This window comes from Protopterus annectens, chromosome 16.part0, assembly GCF_019279795.1.
Source record: "Protopterus annectens isolate FY-2018-M chromosome 16.part0, PAN1.0, whole genome shotgun sequence".
In the NCBI taxonomy this organism is placed as follows: Eukaryota; Metazoa; Chordata; order Ceratodontiformes; family Protopteridae; genus Protopterus; species Protopterus annectens.
Genome location: NC_056750.1, coordinates 344,920,087 through 344,942,444, shown reverse-complemented (window position 1 = coordinate 344,942,444; position 22,358 = coordinate 344,920,087). Strand labels below are relative to the sequence as shown.

General features: G+C 43.0%; 1 protein-coding gene across 1 annotated transcript in view; it reads right to left on the bottom strand.

The window, feature by feature from the left end:
- SPOUT1 (SPOUT domain containing methyltransferase 1) overlaps positions 1-22,049 on the bottom strand; it is a 742,081-nt gene extending 720,032 nt beyond the window's left edge. Inside the window, exons 1-3 of the mRNA XM_044058122.1 lie at positions 22,022-22,049; positions 16,613-16,729; positions 14,538-14,697 (exon numbers count right to left, since the gene is read on the bottom strand). Coding sequence (XP_043914057.1) covers positions 14,538-14,697; positions 16,613-16,729; positions 22,022-22,049 — 305 coding nt within the window. The remainder of the gene's footprint in view (positions 1-14,537; positions 14,698-16,612; positions 16,730-22,021) is intronic.
- Between the last annotated feature and the right edge of the window lie 309 nt (positions 22,050-22,358).

Sequence of the window (22,358 nt, the reverse complement as noted above, 5' to 3'; positions counted from 1 at the left end):
CACCTTGAGAGGTCCCGAGGATAAGAGAGGATGACAAGCCTTAAGAGCCAGTAAAAGGGATCTCTCATCTCTGTCACTGATGTTCTTTTTTGTTGAAGAGGCAACCAAACACCCTGCACCTTTAGGGAGCCAAATGCTGCTCACCATCCCACATCTGAAGCATCTGTGAACAGCTCCTGAGAAGGAAGAAGGGGATGAAAAGGGAGCCGTGGATTTAGAGACAACTGCTGAATCCACCACTGAAGTTCCTTACTGAGACCAGGCAAAAAAAGAATAAATTCGAGGAGATTCTCATGAAGTCAAACTGACTTCAGAAACCAATGAAATTTTCTCATGTGGAGTTTGGTCAGAGGGAGCACAGGAATGGTGAAGGCCATGAACCCCAGAGCTCTCAGTAATTCCCGGACTGTTACAGAGGCCAGGAGAGAAAACAGTTTGAAAAAAAAAAAAAGGAAATGAGTGTTAAGGCCTTAGGAGGAGGCAGGGATGCCAGCACAGGCACAGTCTGGATCTTGCACTCCAGAAAAACATGGTCCTGAGAAGAAGTCAGAAAAGACTTTTTGAAGTTTATTGTGAACTCCATGCTTTGCAGAAGGGAAATGGCAAAATGAAGATTTTGCAACAAGATCTCAGAAGGGAATGCCAGAAAAAGGACAGCATCCAAGTAAAGAAAGACTTGGATCCCCTGAAGCCCGCAAAAAGCAATCACCAGAGTGAGACATTTGGTGAATACCCTTGGAGCAGTAGAAAAGTCAAAGGGCAAAGCAGAGAACTGAAAATGCCAGGAAGCAATAGAGAAACTTAACAACTTCCTGAAAAGGGGATGAACAGGAATATGGGTTTAACATCCTTGAGATCCAGAGACACCACATATGCCTGAGGAAACAAAAGAGGGAACAAAGTCTGAAGGGACAACATTCAAAAGGAGGACACTTTTCAGAAAAGTGTTTAGATGAGAGAGGTATAGAACTGATGTCCAAGTACCCTTTTTCTTGAGCACTAAGAACATCCTGGAATAAAAATCCCTCCCCCTTTGGGACACAGGCACTTCTTGTACTCAGAGTCAAAAGATCATGAAGCACCCCTGAAAAGGACAGCTGTTCCTGAGGGGACTGAGGAATTTCCATAAAAGGGGAAGAGATTTCCAGACCATGAAATATCCCTGGTGGATAATGGATAGAACCCAGGATTCCTGAGTAATCCTGCACCAAACAGGAAGAGACAGAGATAGGCAAAAAGGAAGAGGAAAGTGGCTGAGAAGAATAGGATAGTCAAACAACACCTGGTTTATCAGGAAAAGGAGACTTATGAGGCACCTTTGCAGGAAGAGCCCACTTGCCACCCTTTTTACCCTTAGAAAGAGGGTAAGAATGCCTGTGAACAAAGGTTGGATTATTGGGGTAATTTCTCTGAAATTTAGGCAAAAGCGAAACAAGCATGTTTAAGTTCTTGTAAAGCCTTACCCTTATCCTGAAAGGACTTAAAGCAGCAGCAGCTTCGCCAAACAAGTGGGGCATCCATCAACTTCGCTTTAATATCATCAGGCAAATGTTAAAGCCGAAGCCAAGAATACCTCCTCATCACCGACTCAAAAGCAGCAGCCCTAAAGGAAGCATCTGCTGCATCATCACAACTACACTTGATGGAATGATAAGCCACCTGTGAGGAAGTCCCTAACAGGGAATGAGCAGAAGTTTTGCCTTCAGCATCTGGAAGATCAGAAATACCTGACAGGCCTAGGAAAGTAGAGCCAACAAGTACCTGGACATATGGGCCTAATAATTAACAGCCCTAAAAGCCAAGGTAGCAGAGGTATAGACCTTCTTGCCTAACCTTCTGATGTTTCTGCTATCTTTATTAGAAGGCAGTAATTTGGAAGAAGGAAGCAACTGACGTGGCTTGTCAGAAGCTGGAGAAACCACAGAGAGGTCAGCAGAAGGACACTTGTATAAGAATTTACAATCCTAAAGCACCCTATAGAACCTATCAGTTTTCTTGGGGACAGAAGGTTGAGAATCTGGAGCCTTAAAGGCATTAAAAAGGTCATACAACAAAGCAGCCAAAACAGGAGGGACAGGCAGAAGGTCTGTCAGATTCCATCTGCAGTAGCTCATAATACCTTTTTTGTATATATTTGAGCACAATCCCATTTAAAGAACTCCATCATCCTAGAGATAGGGTCCCCAAAACAAATCTCATTAAAAGGAGAATTAGGACTGGCAGATTCCTCTTCTTCAGATCCATAATCCACAGAAGATGGAATCTGGGAAGAGTAAACAAGGGATTCCTCATCTGAATCCACCTCCTTCTCAAAGGAATCCTGTTCTCTGGGTCTCTTAACGGGGGTAGACTACCAAATGTGGGCAGGAATAGGAAAACCCTGAGGAGGTTTTAAAGCCATCAAAGCACTAAACAACCCCTGAGTGAAGGACTATCATTCATTCTGTGGGTCCTCAGGAGCTGAGGAAATATGTTTCGTTTTCTGCTTTTTCTTTAATAGAACATCCACCTTATAAAATTTGGAAAGCTCCGACCATGGACAGCATTCAATAACTGTAGTAGAGACGACTTCTCTGACTAAAATTTGAGGAACACCTCTAAACACCTCAGAGATAATCAGCTGCGGTTCACTCTGAATGTCCAAAGTGGATGTCTGCATTGCCTCTTTGGATGTGCCTAAGGTTGGATTCCCGCTGGCCTCCAACACACCTGTGTCAGAAGAATCAAATGATGAAGCTGGGCGAACCTCCAGGCTATCACTCACCATGGGACAGACATCAAGCAGAGGCTGTACAGCAGACATTTCTGGCCTATATTTCTTGGTCTTCTTTGCAAACAGCTGTCCCTCGGAATGGGAAGTACCCATCATCATGTCTTTAGCAAGAAGCTTAATATGTTCATTCTCAAGATAAAGTGCAAAAGAAGAAAGTCTACTATGAAGGGTCTTGGAAACAAAGTCCTGACAGACAGAACAAGACGTATGGTCATACGAAGTGCCAAGACAAAACAGACATTGTTTGTGACTGTCTTTATGGGGAATCCGTCTCCTGCACTGGCACTTACCCTTCTTGGATGATATGAAAACTCACAAGAAACAACAGCGTAAAAGAAAGATAAGACAACAAACCCCAATGGGGCACTTACCTGTAATAGCTTGGTGAATCAGCAACGGAACGGGTGTTCAGACCAATGATCAACAGATGGCGCTTGGACTGGTGGCAAAGATGTTCTAAGAATGGTACAGCCAAACATCACCTTTATACCCTACGCTAAGCGAGGAGCATATGCGTGACGTACGACATACCTTAAAGCAACTTAAAAGCTTTGGTATACTGGCGGGATGTCAGGCTACCCTTGTCAGGGGATCCCTAGTGTAATGACTACTGCAACAATGATATAGAAGGACATCAAGGAATTCCAGGGGGTGGCAATGTTGAAGCCACACTGATTTGAGGTACCACTGAAGTTTCTTCATATGGAGCTTGGTGAGAGGAAGTATGGGAAGAGTGGAAGGCATAAATTCCAGAACCCTTAGAAATTCCTTGGCTGTGAGAGAGGAAAGAAAAAGAAGACAATGGAAAAAGGTTGTCAAAGACAGAACATAGGGAGGAGGAAAAGAAGCCAGTATGGGAACAGTCTGAAGCCTGCACCTGATAAAAAATATGATCCTGGGAGGGTGCCAGGACTGATTTCTTTAGATTTATAGTGAACCCCAAAATGTGTAAAAGACAAGTGATAAACTGAAGATCCTGCAACAGATTGCTGAGAGAAGGAGCTTGAATGAGCAGATCGTCCAGATGGAAAAATCTGAATCCCCCAAAGCCTGCAAAAAGCAATGACAGGAGAGACATTTGGTGAATAACCTTGGGGGTAGTAAAAAGGCCAAAGGTCAAAGCAGAGAACAAAAAATTCCAGGAAGAAACAGAGAAACATAAATATTTCCTGAACAGAGAGTGAACGAGGATGTGAAGGTATGCATCCTTAAGTTCTAGACAAACCAAAAAGGCCAGGGGAAGAAGAGGAGGAAAAGTACAGTTGTGTACACTTACCATAAATGTAGATGTTCGAGTGTACTCACTGTTGCAGTCATTACATTTGGGTAATCTGCTGGCAGGTTGCCATCAGTCAGCCTAAATTCCAAAGTCTTGGGTACTGCATCGGTTGCTGTCTCCTCTTCCATGATGTCAGGTCGTCAGGGGTATAAAGCATGCAGCAGATGCCATTTTCTTTAGTTTTTCTTGCCCCCGATGTCAGGTGCCCCCAAAAAGGTAGCAAAAAAAAAAAAAAAATATATATGTATATATATATATATATATATATATATATACATGCATCAATATAAACTTTACCTTCATCTACAAGCAAATACACCACATAGGATGTAGAAGATAGAAAAGAAAAGATAAACTCCAGAATGACATGGGGATGGCGGGAGTGTAACCTGGACTGCAACAGTGCAGACACTCGAACATATACATTTATGGTAAGTGTACACAACTGTACTATGTTCGTGTTTCACTGTTGCAATCATTACATTTGGGTAGAATCCCAAAGCTATGGTTGGGAGGCTGGAGCTAAATAGCATTAGGTGCAGCTATAAGGCTCTGCAGAACTGCAGTGGCAAAGCCTGTCCTGGACTTAGAGTAGAGAGGCAAATGATAATGCTTTGCAAAGGTGTGAACAGAACTCCAAGTAGCAGCCTCTAGAATGTCTTTGGTTGGTACTCCTCTGAGAAAGGCTGCTGAAGTAGCTGCAGCTCTGGTGGAATGAGACCTAATGCCCTTGGGCACAGGTTTACCATGGTGTAAGTAGCAGAAACGGATGCAGTGGCTTATCCACTTTGAAATTGTCTGCTTTGAAATAGCCTTTCCTTCTGATCCTGCAGCATATGTCACAAGTAATTGCTTAGTTTTTCTTAGAGCTTTTGTCCTGCTCAAGTACAATCTTAGCTGTCTGTGTACGTCCAAAGAATGCAGAATTCTCTCCCTCTTGTTCTGCGGATTTGGATGAAAGGTTGGCAGATGAATTGTTTGGTTAAGAGCCACACTGGAAACCACCTTAGGCATAAATGTAGGATTTGTCCTCAGACACCCTTTCTGGGTAAAATATGATAAAAGGCTCTACAGCCATGAGGGCCTGTAGCTCTGAAACTCTTCTTGCCGAAGTAATTGCTAGTAGCAGAGCTGTTTTCTATAAGAACTTTACATCAGCGGTAGCAGCTGGTTCAAATGGAGGCAGGGTAAGCTTTTCCAACACATAATTGAGGTCCCATGCAGGTAATGGTGATCTTCTAGGAGGCCTTAAATTTTTGGCTTCTCTAAGATACTGCTTTAGTAAAGGATGAGAAAAGATTGGTGGCTCTGTATTGTAATGAGTCGAAATGGCAGAGGCATGGATTTTAATTGATGAGAAATATAGGCCTTTGTCAAGAATCTCAGTCAAGTATTGTAATATCTGAGGAATATTTGGTTCTGCTGTATCAGTTCCTTGTGCTTGATTCCAAGCACAGAACCTCTTCCATTCATCAGCATAACAGTTTCTAGTACTAGGCCTTCTGGCTTCCAAAATGACATCCATCACAGCTTTACTGAGAGGTGATGTTTGTATAACTACACGATCAGCCATACTGCCAGGTTCAGTGTCTCGAGTTGATTGTGCAGGATCTGATTGTTTTGCTGGGGCAGTAGTTGAGGTCTTTTGTCTCAATACCCAGCTTGGACCTTACCTCAAGTTCCTTAGGATTGGGTACCAGTATTGGCGGGGCCAGTTCGGGGCAATTAGTATCATCTTTGGTTTCTCTTGTCTGACTTTTAGGAGGACCTTGGGAAGAAAAGGCAGAGGAGGAAAGGTGTAAACTGATAGGTTTTTCCAACTGAAGGATAGTGTGTCCACTTTCTATGCTTGTCTATGATAAGTCCTTGTGCAAAATCTTTTCAACTGATAATTTTGAGGAGAGGCAAATAGATCTATGTCTGGGCTCCCCATTTCTTTATCATGCTGAAGACTTGTGGATTTAGTTTCCACTCGTGAGGATCCATAAGGTTTCTGCTTAAATCTGCCAGATTATTTTGCTTTCCTGGCAGGAATTGAGCTTGAAGATGTATTTGGTAAGTCAAAGCTGTGTCCCACAGTGCCATGGCTAGTCTGCAAAGGGAGTATGAGTGTGTGCCCCCTTGCTTGTTTATGTAGATGCATTTGTTTTGGGGTCCATATGCCCTGAATGCATCTTCCTGCCATGTGGGCCCCCCAGGCATAATCTGATGCATCTGTTGTTTAAGGTTTGGCTGGCAGTGGGGTAGAGTGAAGGCCCGTCCCATGTTTTGGTGACATGCCTTTGCCCACCACAGAAACTCCTGTTGTAGGCAGGGAATGAGAGGAATCATTGTTTCCAGACTGTAAGAATGTTGACTCCATAAACTTTTTAGGTACCACTGAAGTTTCCTCATATGCAGTCTTGCATATGGAATCAGTAGTATGCAGGATGCCATGAAGCCCAAAGCCTGCAGAATGTGTCTTGTAGATAACTGGGTTTTGTTGCCATCAGTTTGAAGTAAGTAGTCAGTTGCCTTTGCTAGTTTGGCGTGAGGTAAGCCATCTGGGCAGTTGTATTCAAGCTTGTACCCAGGAATGTTATCTTTTGAGAGGGTACCAGTTGTGAGATTTCTTTTCGTTTACTGTGTACCCTAGGCATGTTAGAAGCCTTTTCACAAATGCCAGGTGTTGAAGAAGAATGTCCTTGTTCTCTGCTTGAATGAGACAGTCGTCCAAATAAGGATATATTTGTATACTTCTTTGTCTGCAAAATGCAATTACTGGTGCCAGGCACTTTGTAAAGACCCTGGGTGCAGTAGATAAGCCAAAGGGCAATGCAAAGAATTGGTAATGCATTAAGCCAGCCTTGAGTCCGAGGTATCTTCTGCACTATTGTCTTATTGGGACATGCAGGTATGCCTCTTTTAGGTCTAATGTCACCAGCCAAGCATTCTTGCCCAGCATGGGCAGAAGCTGCTGCAAAGTCAGCATTTTGAATTTTGGAATGTCCAGGTATGTGTTCAGAATCGATAAATCCAGTATTGGCCGCCGGGCCTTGTCCTTTCTGGGTACCAAGAACAGTCTTGAGTAAAAACCTTGTCCTTTTTCCTGTTCTGGTACTGGCTGAATGGCCCCCATATCCATGAGGGACGTAACCTGTTTCTGTGCCTCTGCCCATTGATTTTTTCGCAGATCTGGCCAACTGTTTGCCATTGGTAGAGTGTGGAAATGGAATCTGTATCCCTGTGATACTATATTTAGTACCCACTTGTCCTGGGTTATTAACTGCCAATTTTGAGCAAAAAGTGCTAATTTTCCCTCTAAGGGTGCTGCCAAAATATAAGTGCTTGGTGTTGGCAGAGGGAAGTCATTGGGACTGTTTTCTGTAGGATTGCGCTTTATCTCCTCCAGATTTGGAGGTAGAAGCGCCCCATTGCTTTGACCTGTATGAATCTTGCGCCTGGTTATCTGGAACCCTTAGGGCATCTGGATTTTCCCCTTTGAGCTCTGTCTGACACAGGAAAGGACCAATTTTTGTAGGCCAGTGTCTACTGAATCTTGGCGGCTGCACTTGTAAGAAGTCTTTTACAGTTTGCATAGACTTAGCTTTGTCTTCCATTTTCTTTAAAACCTCTTCTGCCTTAATACCAAACAGAGTATCATGCTGTAAAGGTGCATCTAGCAATTTAGCTTTAACATGATCAGGCAAACTTTGTTCCTTTAGCCAGGCATGCCTCCTAAGCACAGAGCCAGTAACTGTGGCCCTGCAGCAGGCCTCTAAGGAGTCAAAACCACATTGCAAAGTATGCTTTCCAACCTGTTCAGCTGCATGCAATAATTCCGGCAATTCTTTATTTTCTACACATTCAGAAATCAACATCATTTTCTGTTTCAGCAATCCCATAACATGTTGTTGATACTTAAGCATATGAAATTGAGAGCTTAAGGCCCCGATTGCCAAGGTTGCAGATGTATAAACCTTTTTTCCCCATCTGTTCAGTGCCCTTGAATCTCTGTCAGAGGGGGTACGATCTTTTGCTGTTGAGGCCTTAACTCCCTTTGGACCCTGTGAAATAGTTTCAGGATCAGCAGCAGGCTATCTAAATATAAATTGATGTGAGTCAGGGACCCTGTTAATATCTGTCAGGCTTACTGGGAGCCGGAGGTAAGGAGTCAGGGGTCAAGCTTGACTCCGAAAACACATCATCCACAATGTCTAAAACAGGGGGAATGGCTACAGGCCTGTGCTGAGGGAGAAGAAGGAAATCCCTGAGCCTCTTTTTTGATTCTGAGAAATTTTGACTCTCCCAGCGAAAATAAAATGTTCCCTCAAAGTATGCAAGGTTTCTCCAAATGAATAATCCTCAGGAGGTGATGCAGATCGTATAGACTCCTCTGCATCAGAATCCTCATAGGGAGGTATAGATAATTCCTGATCAGAAGAGAAATCAGAAGAAATAGAAACCTGATCTGAAGATTCATAATCAGTGTCTTGTCTAGGCCTCTTATCTGGAGGGGGACGGGAGCCCCTGATCAAGGTAATAAGGTCTTCAGCCATTTTAATCATTTGTTTTTTAGGCATAGAGGCCTGTGCATGCGGCTCATGCGTCAGTTTTTTAGTTTTAGAAGTTGCTTTTGTCTTTGGTTTTGCAGCTGTCGTCGGTTTGATATACAAATATTGAGGCCTGAAAACCCCCTCAGAAGCCGTTGCCTGCTCAGCGGCTCCGGACCCATCCAAGGGAGATACATCCATGGGTCCAATACTTTGAGTATCTCGCGGCATGCCGGACTCCACATGGGTGTCAGTAGAGGCCTGCGACTCTAAAGTAGCGGGTATCAGGGGCTGCGAAAGGTCCTCACTGAGAACAGGCGACTGGCTTAGGAGAAGCTTCATCGTCGGTTTTGGACCTCACCTGTCTCTCTCTGTCCTCTTCCTTGCGTTTTTTATGTACTCCGGTAGTTGGATTGCTATCCGACGACATTTCTGGGTAGTTAAATCTGTTTCTAAAATACTTTGAGGCAAAAATATACCGACGCTTAATAGTGCGTTGGTTAAATCTAGCACAAAACCGACAGTCAGGCACGTTGTGAACAGGGCCTAGGCAAGGAATACAGTATAAATGGAAATCCTTATGAGGTATTTGCTTCCCACAAGTAATACAATTATTAACTTTTCTGACATCAGTATGGAGCAAGAAAAAAGTTTCTCCAACGGGGTACTTTCTTTAGTGAAGACTTCGGTTCTAAAACTCAAACTTGAATATTTCAGGAGTCAGCCGACCAGCACTTGCGAAATGCTTCTGCTTCGAGCACCGCGTGGCAAGAAAGACTAAAGAAAATGGCGTCGGCTGCATGTTTTATACCCCTGATGTCATGGAAGAGGAGAAAGCAACTGATGCAGGACCCAAGACTTGGGAATTCAGGCTGAGTGAGGGCAACCTGCCAGCAGATTACCCAAATGTAATGACTGCAACAGTGAAACATGAAGAACATCAAGGTCTGAAAAGACAATATCCAGAAAGAAGGAGCCTTGAGAAAGGTGTTTAGCAGAGAAAGATCCACTACTGGTCTCCAAGTACCTTCCTTCCGAGGAACCAAAAACATTCTGCAGTAAAACCCCTTTCTCACCTGTGTGGATGGAATGAATTGAATGGTGCCCTGATTCAAATGGGATTGCGGAAACTCTGGGAAATGAGGAAGCTGTTCTAAATGAGGATGATAATGCCTGAAAAGGGGGAAAGGATTTCCAAACCATAAAATACCCCTGAAGAATAACAGAGTCGGAGGTCATCCAAAGCCAATTTGGAAGAAATAGAAAAAGGCAGAGAGACAAGGGTACCAAGCTGAGGGGAAGGGAAGGCCAAACATCAAATGGAGATAGGCATGTCCAGAAAAGAAGACTTCTGAGAAGGAGTCTGAGTGGACATACCAGGAGGAATGCACCTAGATCCCTTCTGGTCTTTAGGAGGAGGGTAAGACTGCTTAATAACAAAGGCAGACTTAGAAGGGTTATTCCTCTGGAATTAGGGGAATAGGAGAGACAAAAATATCCTGCAAGGCCTTATTGTTATCCTGGAAGGACTCAAATATGTCAGCAGCAGCTACCCCAAAAAGTTTTTTGCTATCCAGAGTGATATCCAAAAGCTTGGCTTTAATACCATCATGTAAAACCTAAAGACATAGCAAAGGATAATGCCTCATCACAAAACCAAAGGCAGCAGCCCTGGAAGAGACAACAGCTGCATCATAATTGCATTTTATAGAGAGGTTGGCAACTTGGGAAGTGGACCCAAGCAGGGAAAGAGAAGAAGTCTCCCCATCAGAATCAGGAAGGTCAGACAGCACCTTAGCTACCTGGGAAAGAAGACCCAGAACATACCTGGTCATGTTGGTCTGGAAATTAATGGCCTGTAAAGACCAACTGACAGCAGTATAGACGTTCTTATCCAACCTTTCCATAGTGCAACTTTCCTTATCTAAAGGAAGGAACTTAGTAGATGGCAACAGCTTAGAAGTGGCAACAGCTTAGAAGTTTTATCAGTGGAAACTGAAACCAATGAAGGATCAGCAGAAGGGCACTTGTATAAAAATATGCAATCCTCAGGCACCTTGTAGGACCTGTCAGGATTCTTGGAGTTAGAGGCGGAGAATAGCAGGTACAGAGGCAGCAAAAACGGTGTCCAAAAGGGCTGCCAAAACGGGTGGAACAGCAGATGTCTTGGGAGACTCCATTTGTAGAAGCTCATAATACCTCTTTTGGATGTCAGAGACCTGGCAGCAATCCCACTTAAAATACTCCATCATACAGGTAATAGTATCCCAAAAGTATAACTCTTCCAAGTAGGAGTTTGGACTCAAGGAATACTCTTCCTCTGAACCATAGTCTAGAAAGGAAGGAATTTGAGAATAAGCAAGGTATTCCTCCCTGTGACAAAAGGAGGTACTGCCAGCCATGCTAGGAAAAGTAGGGCAGTGGATGTGTAACATATGCCAGCACAGCTGGTTGGAATTTAGTAAAGAACTATATGTCATTTGTTTATCAAACTGATTTGTGCAGAGGTTTACGTTTAAAAATGTATTTGTAGAGTTGCTTGTGTTGAAATGTGTCAGCAGTGTGCCCTGGTGGAAAGAAAAGAAACATACATGTATTATTGTAACTGGATTAAATGTATATGCTTTAACAGAGGATACTGGAAGAGAAGAGGTTAATCACAATCTGGCTGCAGCACACTATAAAAAATAGCTGAAAGTAAATTAGGCTAAAAAAACTGTATCTTACAGCTCTGGTTGCAGCCAGAGACAAAATGTCTGGGAAACCAAGTATTAGGAAGCCTTCTTTATTGTCTCTAACAGGGAGCTAATTGCTATTCTAGTAGGGTAGAGGCTTGAAATTGTCTTATAACTTCTAGGAGCAGGAGCAGATCTGAGTAAAACTCATCCGTGTGTATGGTTTACACATAGGTGCTAAATTCTGGCAGCTTCTAGCAATGGGGGTTGCATGGGAACCAGAAATCAGATGACCAAATGTATGTAATGTCAAGCTGTACAGAAATATAATGTTTTAATATTAGAGGAAACTGAAGTCTCACGAACAGTCTGTTCTTGGAACCTGAAAAGGAGGAAGACCACTCACCCACTTCATCTTGCCTTACGCTAGTAAGTGACCAGGGACTAGTACTTTTTAGATCAGTCAGGAAAATACAGTGAGAATAGTTAAGTATTGTTTTTCTGTAACTATGCAAAATAGATATTTAGTATTTTCTTGGTCTTTCATGGGCGGCCACAGCGGTTAGCGTTGCCGCCTCACAGCAAGAGGTTCTCCGGTTCGATCCTCGGCTGGGGTGCCTTCTGTGCGGAGTCTGCATATCCTCCTTGTGGCCGCGTGGGTTTCCTCCGGGTGCTCCGGTTTCCTCCCACATCACAAAGACATGCTGTAGGTGGATTGGACACTCTAAATTGGCCCTAAGTGTGAGTGTGTGCATGTGTGTGCCTTCTTTGGAAGGTTGGGTGCCGGGCTGGCAACTTGACACTGTAAAACTCCACTGCCAATCATGAGCGGACAGGTGATCCACTGTGGCGACCCCTAACCGGGAAAAAGCCGAAAGAAGAAGAAGTAGTATTTTCTTGGTCTTTTATTATTAAATATATTTAAACTTTTCATTGTGGCTGGTCCTTTTTAAAAATATTTAAGCTTTGAGAGTATATGATATTTATTTGGTGATAACTGTGGCCATTCCTGAAGCCTGGCTGTTTGGTCAACATTATCATGTGTATTAATATTAATTTCACTCAGTATAACTGGATATCCCTTTAACAGCCTTGTAGTAACTGACTGGTGGTAGTGAATCTACTATAGTCTGGGCAAAGTTGATAAAGTGGGTAATCTGTGCCAAACTTTCCCAGGTGTGTGTGTGTGTGTGTGTGTGTGTGTGTGTGTGTGTAAGCTACTTGGAGCAAAAACACGAAGCACTGGTTTCACAGAGAGGATACTGACTTGGCTTGGGCACTCGGCGATGGACTTAACCCTACAGCTGTGCCAGTGGGGAGTCTTACTGGGGACCTGGAGGGAGACAGAGAAACTCAGACCCAGGGCTGAGTTTGTTCCTTGTGTACTCTTAAGGGAAGTTGTGCTTGATGTAGACAGGTCTGCATCTAGAAATACTGAGAGTATCTATTTTTATGCCAAGTGAACGTCCCTCTCCAGTGTCAGTGGTGAGGATTGAGGCTCCTTGATTACTGGTGCAGAGTGGGGACGTCACAGTCCCCATAATCTTAGTCCCTATCTGAGGAATTCACTTCTCTAGGCCTCTTAACAGGGGTGGAAGGCCAGGGAGGAGCACGGACTGACATCCCTTGAGGAGGCTTCCAGGCCGTTAAAGCACTGAATGGATCCTAAGTAAAATTTTGCCATTCATGCTGGGGATATTTAGCAACAGGGGAATATGTTAAGTTTTCAGCTTTTTTTTGAAAAGGGCCATCTGCCCTAAGTACCCTTGGAGGTTCAGGCTCTTGGTGAGATTCAATAATGGTAGTAGGGATCTCCTCCCTCACGAAAATCTGAGAAATCCCCCTCAGTCCCTTAGAAATAATCAGTTAAGGTTCCCCTCAGTGATCAAAGCAGCCATTGGAAAAGCCTCCAAAGACATGCAAGAGTTCATATCTATGCACGCCTCCGATGAGGTCATGGCAGTGGAATCTGAGGCAAGCACCAAATGGTCTTCAGGGCTTTCACTAGCTTCTAGAGAGATGTACGGGGAGGCTGCACAGCAACCAAAACAGGCCTAATCTTTTTGGCTTTCTTGGTTCATGGATGGCTCTCAATATGGGAGGATTCCACCATAGCACCTTGAGCCAAAAACTTAAGTTGTTGGTTCTCAAGGTATATGGACAAGGGGGATAAAGGACTACATAGGGTCTTAGGGACAAACAACTGACAGAGCACTGCACATGGTCATGGTTAGTGCACAATCACAAAACACTGGTCGTGGCGGTCTTTATGGGGAATCTGTAACCCGCTCTGACATTTTCCTTTCCAGGATGACATGAACATAAATAAAAGACAAAATTTTAAAAAAGGAGAGAAGAAGCCCCAATGGGGCACTTATCTGAAAGTGGCTTGGTAACCAGCACAGCAGTAGGGTATCAAGACTTTCATTTGATAATGGCATTTGGACTGGCGGCAAAGAAGTTCTGAATGTTTGTCTCCATAAGTCACATTTATGCCCTACGTCTTACAGAGAGAGCATAAGTGTGATGTATGGTGCCTTTAAGACCTAAAGGCTTTGGTATACTGGCCAGACATTAGGCTATCTTTGGCAGGAGATCTCTTATGTAAAGAATACTGCAACTGTGATATGGAAGGACATCACCACTACAACAAACGTATTAAGAACCATTAGTCAAGCAATAACACTCAACGCTTATCAAACTATATGGCTAATTTACTATATATCCAAAACATTAATACTAGCCTGCCACGCTACAGCAACTACCAGTTCTAACTATATAACTAAAGTGTGAACCTAAGTCCTATCAATGAGACACACTCTAATAAAATAACAGAGTGTAAAGCACACAGTAGGGAAGGAGGAAAAGGCTGAAATCCAAAAATAACACATGCCAAGAGATGAGTCCTCAAGAACACATCTGAAGGCTTTGGTGGCAAACGAGATCTGAGGTACTAGGGTGGAGTATAGGGAATTGTAGGTAGGGGAAGTGTCAGAGCCCTGGAACAGAAGAAGCTTCACAGTTGGTGCAGAAGTCAGATCCAGTCAGATCAGACAACCCATGGGATGTATCAGATGAAATAGACAACATTGGATAATCAGTTACATACCTATATGAGCACTAGGATTTGTGCCTCTGGAAATCAGCTTAGACTGTCAGGCCATATTGACCTATGCCTAAGCAGCACGTTGAACAACTAAGGATTTTAAGTATGTAAAGGTTCAATACACAAATGTCATGCAAAGATTAAGAAATTGCACATATAACTGTTCACTTACTTTGGGTCTTCTCCTTGTTCATCAAACACCACAATTTCATCTATGCAGAAAATACAGCAAGCTCGAGCAATCTGTCCTGCCAAGTAAGTCCGGAGCTCTGGTGACTGAGCATTGTCCAGTACGGAACCTGGCAAAGCCAGACTAACTGTGTAGAGACGACCTGAAAACAATAATCAACTTGCCTTTAATATAAGAGTACATACAGCAAATGAGAATCAAAGAAACACATAGTCCTAAATAAGTTCTTGAAAAAAAATTCCCATGTCTTTTTTTTTCCTCTGTCACACAGGTTCAGCAACTCTTTCCTTAGAAGAAGGGATTCAGCGTGCATTTTCATATTTACCTCTGACCACTGATGCACATGAATACACTCTGGTAAAGTTGACTCACAGTAGTCCAAAACCATGGTATTTCAGCTAATGAAGATTAATCTTGTGCATGAAAGAGCCAATCCTGAAAATGGTATCTTTGACAAGATGACTTGTAAAAAGCTAATAGAGGATTTTCCAAATCTAAACAATTTAAAATCCTTTTCTTACTGAAAGTACTACAAATATATTGATACAACAAACTTGAAAACAAGAACAGCTTTTATAGGAACATACTAAACAAGCAATAATGAAGACCATACAATGCCTAGCCATAAATGAGAAGGGTGTGCATGACAACCCTGGTGTAAATTTGTCTCTACTCATCCAGTCATCAAGACTAGCCTTAAAGGTAGAAAAAGTAGTACTTTTTTGGCCTGTAGTGCTACCTTATTCTATAGGCAAGGAACATGTTGAGTTAGGAACCTCTCTCTCCTGTAAGCCTTGTTTATTTTTTGGTGTAGATTTAGATCCCTAGTGCAGGTATTTGTGGAGCCATTGGTTTTGCAAAGAAACAGGAGGTTAATAGGACTGTCTCTTTCATGGCTCAAAAAACAAGACACAGGTTTCCTCACAGCAACCTATAGACAACAGAGTATAAGGAGAGTCGTGCTAATCTGCTGGGGTAGTTGAAAGATTTAATACCTTTATTTTTTTTGGTTAGAGCTTTGGGGTCTTTTGCAACTGACAGATGCACTTTGATTTGTACATAACAAAGGTGGAATTGTATTCAATAATGTGTCTGATATTGGAAGAGTACAGTGATAGGATAACATCTTTGGGTCTTTTCAAAATAATCCCTTTGACAACAACAGGGCCAGATAGAATGACTTCCTAACTATGGTGGAGACATGATTACTGAAGGAGAGAGAGTTATCAACATAAGTACCTAGGTCTTTTATGACTGTGTCTGTCTGAGGAGGAGAATTTCATTTCTGCCAAATGCTATTATGCTGCACTTTTTTTTCTTTAGCATGCATGTGCATATTCCAGCCCATGCTGGAGCAGTTTTGTATTAGTGGATAAGCGGGTAACAGTGCCCAATTTGCGGTCATCAGCAAACTTGGTCGATCACACTTTTGCGATAACGGCTTGGATGTCTGCAAAATAAACGCCAAAATGAGAGAGGGCCTAAAACTGATCCCTGTGGCACCCCACTAGATACAATTTTACATTCAGAAAGGGAACCAGCAACTTCCACAACTTGAGATCTATTGGATAGCCAGTTTGCAATCCAGAGGACAATGTAGGGATTTACATTAGGCTTTTCTAATTTTTCAATAACACCATCATAGGGGGTAGTGCCAAAAGCCTTGGCTAGGTCAAGATAAGCAGTGCTCAAAGAATGATCATTGTCCATAGACCCCGAAGCCTTTTCAAAGACGCTTATTAGGTTCAGGAGACAGGACCTGTCCTTCACAAAACCAAACTAATTAGAATCTAGACTAGCTAGGTTGCCTATGTCTGCATAAATGACTTCTGCTATGATACGTTCCACAGCTTTGCATATAAGGCTGGCGAGGCTTTAAAATTCACTCAGTCACTTTGAAACCTGTAATGCTGATCTTTCTTTTTTGTTTATTAACTGGCTTTTCTACACCTTTCATACTTAAAACTTCTCAAGATTACAGGCACCCTCAGCAAAGAATTTGATAACCCATTTTTAAAGACACACATCCACAAAACTGTGCAGTTAACAAGAATTACCTTGATCCTTCTTTGTTTGCTCTGCTGGTACTTTTTTCATTTGTTCCTCTTGCAACTGATTCTTTTCTAGTTTTTTCAATAACTTTTTTTCCTTCAGTTTCCTTTTCTCTTCCTTTCCTTTAATTAGAATAGTGAGAGAAATATAAGCATTTCATAAGTGCAGACTTAAAGGCAAAACTTTCACAACTGCATGTGTCAACCAGCATCAATTCATTCATTTTACAATAGCAAGTCCACTCAAATTATGTATGCACTGTTGAAATCAACTAGCACAAGGTACCATATAGAAAATGTTTCCCTGTGGAGCCTATGCATTTTCAAAACAGTCATTCTAAAATACCATATAGTGAAGTTTTGACTTAACATTTCACTCTTACTTCAGGAAAACAAACTAATCTCCAGTTTTCACTATCTAATCCAATGACCAATTAACCATACCCACTACAGCTTCAGTGTTTTTGCACCTTACTCTAGAACATGCCTTTCTATCTGCTTACAATTACTCCATTATGGTCATTGCTACAGGTGCTAAAAGGTTAGTAGTATCAGCCTTGCAGTACTTAAATAAACTCATCAAAAAACACACAGCAAATGGACACTTACAAACATCCCTTAATGAAGGCCTCATGGGATTTTTGTAAACCACCCCTAAAGGAGCATTGTTTTTTAAATGTACAATGATCAAGGATTTAAAAGAATTTATTAAAGCATTCAGGTTAGTAACCTAAAAGCTACTACAGATATGACATGTTCTGCCCTTTTCTCTTCTCATCAACATAGCATAGCTTCATAGGCAGGTACTAGGCTATTGACCCTAGGGCTATATAAGCCTAGCCAAAAAGGTACCCTGGCTTTCGCCACCCAAGAAAATAATTTTCCTGTGCCCCTGTCGAGCAGGGCCACAGAAGTGATCCCCAGGGTGAATTTCCTATCTCCCATCCAATCATCAAGATTTTTCTTGAAGAGTGCTAATGAGGAGCTTTGTTTGATATACATAGGTAGTTTGTTCCAGTGTATGGGAAGTCTCTGGGACAGGAATCTATCCCTCCAGCATGTTCTGTTTATTGTGGTGACAACGTTTAGTCCTTAGAGCGTGTAGCTCGGAGGGATTGGGATTTCTTTAAGTGCAGCATGTCCAACAGCTCTGGGTTTGACATAGCTTTGAATGTTAGGCAAAGATCGCCTCTGAGTAGCTGCTATACGACAGAGTAAAGCTGGAGTTTTTGAGACGGTCTGCGTAAGGCATCTGCTTGAGGCTAGTAATCCTCTTTGTGAGGTATTTCTGTGCCTTTCTAGTTGTTGTAGATGTCTTGTGAGGTACATACCAAAAGGGGCGTTGTACTCTACAATGGGTCTAATGAGTGACGAGTAGAGAGGAACAATGACCTCTTTTTTCCTGGATGAGAAACCTTTTGTGATGAGGTGTGCCACGTAGGATTTCCTGACTACTGTGGTGATGTGATTATCAAAGGAGAGACTACTGTCCACCTGTGTCCCAAGGTCTCTTATCACACTTTTGGTGTTAAGCAGACTACCGCCTATGTGGTAGTTCATGGGTACAGAGTTTTTACCAAAAGGGATGACAATGCACATTTTGGCATTGAGCTTGAGGGCATGGCTTTGACACCAGGCATCTGTCTCAGTGAGGCCCTTTTGTAGGTTGTCCACATCGTTAGGAGTTTCGATTATGGCTCCTAGTTTGCAGTAATCTGCGAACTTCGTTAGCCAAAGACCTTCTGTGTTAGCCTGTACTTCTGAGAAGTAGATACCAAACAAGAGACGACCCAGGACTGAACCCTGTGGTACTCCACTAGTCACTGGTCTGAAGACGGATTTGGAGTCTGCTACTTTCGCAGTCTGGGTTCTGTCAGTGAGCCAGTTGGCAACCCATCTTGTGGCATAGAGATTTATATCTAGTTTAGTGAGTTTATCTATAATTCCAGAGTGGGGGAAGGTGTCGAAAGCCTTGGCGAGATCTAGATAGGCTGTGTGAACCACCTTACCCTCATCTACGGCTTTGGTGACCACTTCAAAGAAGTCTATCAGGTTTGGGAGACATGATCTGCCTTATACAAACCTAAACTGGGTGGGGTCCAGAATTTGGAGATTGTCAGTGTCATTGTTTATAAGTTCCATGATGATACATTCCATAGCCTTGCAGACCAGGCTCGTCAGGCTAATGGGGCAATAGTTCCCGGGGTCCATGGTGGCTCCCCCTTTGTGGAGTGGGATAACCATTGCTGTGCGCCATTCAGTGGGCACAAAGCCTGAGGTGAGGCTATGATTGAACATGGTACTTACGTGGGGTGCCTTTTCGTTCTGTAGTTCGTGTAGAACGCAGCCTGGGGTGTTGTCAAGCCCCATGGATGCTGTGTTCTTGGCTTTGGAGAGTGTGGTTATTACCTGTGCAGCCGTGATTATAGGAACTTTGCATTCTTCCGGTATAGAGATGGGCCCTTTAGGGGGTGAGAGGGGGGTAAAGCTAGCACTGAACCTATCTGCCAGGATGTTGGCAATATCAGTCGGTTCCGTATATTTAGTGCCATTTTGCTGTAACTCAGAGCAGATCTGAGTGTTGCCAATGAGATTCTTGACATAACTATAGAATGCTTTGTAGTTGTCATTAGAATCAGTGGCGATTTATTTTTCGTAACTAGCTTTGGAGGATTTTGTGAGGGATCTCAGCTTTTTACTGAGGCTGACCAGGGAGTTCCTCCAATCATGGGATTTTACTCTTTTTTGCAACAGTTTCTTTCTTCTGTTGTAGAGTTTGTTTATGGCAGGGGACCACCACATTGGCTTCCTTTTTTTGGAGGATAGCATTTTGGTTCTGTTAGGGATTGCACGATCCATGCACTCGTGTAAGTGCTTATAAAGTGTATTTGTGTAGGATTCAGCAGTGGTAAGTCTACTGTCGTCTGCATGGGTGTCGTGAAGTTTGCTACTTCTGTCTTAAGAAGCGTGAAGTTGGCTTTGGAGAAAATTTTTACGGTGGTTTTCCTAATGGAGGGTGGGGGCAGGATGTGGATGTCTAGGGTGATTACCTTGTGGTCGGATCTGACCAATGAGGAATTGGCCTCTAGTGTGGAACACCGGTTTCCCATGTTGGTAATAACCAGGTCTAGGATATTGCTGCCACTGGTGGGGGTGTGGATAAGTTGATCCACGGCACTGGAATTTATGAATTCCAGAAAACGTTGAGCAAAAGAGTTGGTACAGGAATAGTTTTCACAGTTAATGGTGGGGTAGTTGAAATCACCCATTATTAGAGTGTTAGGTTGTACCCTAATATTTTCCAGTGTATCATGAAATGAGGAGTGGGAATCCTGGGGCATGGTGAGGGATCTGTAGCAAGCTACAATTTGGACTACGGTCTTGCCCAGAGTTAGTTGCACATGGATAATCTCGGATGCATTATGCTGGGCAACTAGCCTGGAGGTGTGGATATCCTTAATGAATATGGACACGCCTCCGCCTTTAGTGTTTCGGTCCTGGTTAGGTGGCCGAAAGGTGTGGTATGAATTATAGCCTGGTAATGCAGGGGTGCTCTCTGGAGCTTTGAACCAGGTCTCTGTCGCTGCACAGATGTCGATGTTCTCCATTTTTAAGGAGTGCCTCGAGAGAGTGCATTTTGAGGTTTAGACTTCTAGCATTGAGTAGCATTCCCCTCAGATTTTGCTTGCTTGTACCTGTTATGGTAGTGAGTTTGTCATTTGAACATTGCCTAAAAAAGGCCCTATAGGGGTGGCAAGCCTTAGCCAGTATCCAGAATCCCAAGGGCGACAGGTGCAGGCCATCTCTGGCAAAGCATTGTGGTCTGTCGATCATGTCATCCAAGGCAGACAGATACTGGATCCCCTTAGAATGACACCAGTAGCTTAGTCAATTGTTGAAGTCAATCATTTAGTCCTTGTACTGTGGTATCATTCTGGGTGATGGCAGGATGCTACACTCAGGGTCATACCTGACTGGGCTACAAGATCAGACAGCTCCTTCATGTCTCTTTTTTTGTAGTCCAGGGAGGTATGTCTCCGGTCATTCACACCAACATGGACAATGACAGAATCATATTTGTACTTGTTGTGGACTGACCTGAGTGCATGCGTTATGTGGTGGATCCTGGCACCCGACAGGCAGCTGACAGTAACTTTCTTGTTTAGCCTGGTGAGTGGAACATCAGTGTGCCTGACTATAGTCTCACCTGTGACTAGAATGTTGGGTACGTTGTTATGCCTTATGGGCTGTGGTTGAGTAGCACACCGAGTTTGTGGACTATGTGCCATTTGGGTTGTGTTGGGGAGTGGAGGTTGCTTGTGTTTCTGCTTTGGAGGTCCCTGTTGCTTGGGCAGATTTTTATTGACAGCCTCCACGAATGTAGGTGTGTGTTTTGTGTTTCTGTGTGTGTGTTTTGGTGGTGTAGGTTTTGAGGGACTATGTGATGAGTGCGGTGTCGTGCAAGTGTTTACCCTCTCCTCTTGACTGTCTAGTCCAGTCTTGGGTGAAGAGAGTTTTGTTTCCAGTTTGACTATATAAGTGCATCTCTCACAGGTTCTAGTGTTGGGTGGTAGGAGGAGACGGTTGTCTGTGTACAAGGCAACTGCTGCATTGCCCCAAGATGCCCAGATTCATCAGGTAGGCAGGAGAAAACACCGGGAGCTGACCCTTAGACATGCCCGGATATGTGCTTATTTATTAAGTACTACAACCTGTTTTCCTCTAGACAAGTGAGGAAAGTTGAGTGCTGTAGTAATTGTAACTTATTTAGTGCTTACGAGTTCTGAACAAGTGCAGCCCTTACTACCTCTGCACTAACCTTCTAAAAATATAGACACATACGACCTGCACAATGGAGAGAGAAAAAACAACATTGACGTAAGTGTGCTGTATCATACAGTGTAAATGAAATACAGCACAGTGTAATATAACTGATGATAATCTTTTGAACATCGGGTAGCGATGAAGGTCGACCTTTGATAGTGGATCGAGGTACTTTGTTACTGGGCCTGCTTTATGAAGGGCTCCATGCTTATTTTTTTTCCCCACTCTATGAGGGAGTGGATAACAGCAGCGACGAACGTCAACCTCTTTTGGAGCTTCATTTTGTTAACAGGCTTGTTCCAGGAAGGGCTCCATATTCATATTTTCATTCTGTGGGGGAGTGGATAACGGCAGCGACGAACGTCGACTTTTTTTTTTGGAGCTTCACCATTTTGGTTCTGGGTTCGCTTTGGCTTCTTAGTAGTTTATTGTTGGCCATAACTGACGGTTTATCATATTACTGTTTATTCACTGTGGCATTTCCCCTTGTTTTCCTGTCCAATTTTTGGGGTTTATGATTTAGGAGTTTAATCAGGTACTGTATTTTTTTTTTTACTCTGGGGGATGCCACATGACTTTGGGCCTTCTTACTGCTATAGGCAGTTAAATCATTCGTCATTTGACTTTGGCTTGGCGACTATTCAGTTTATTTGCAGTAGTTTTTGTCTGATTTCGACATCCTGCACTTAAGGTCCATTTGGTGTTTTCATATGTACATTCATTCATTGTTTTGGGGCTCAATCATTTTTTTTTTTTTTATACGAGGTCGTTTTTACGATCTTTCAAGCTTCAGGGTTTCAAAGGGACCAACTGCGGCTCGGACTGTTGGTGGACTTTGCCCTTTATTCTAGATATTGAGGAGCTTTATCAGACATTTGCTCAGTTTTTCAACATCAGACTTTCATGTTTTTGTTTTTCAAATTTTTTG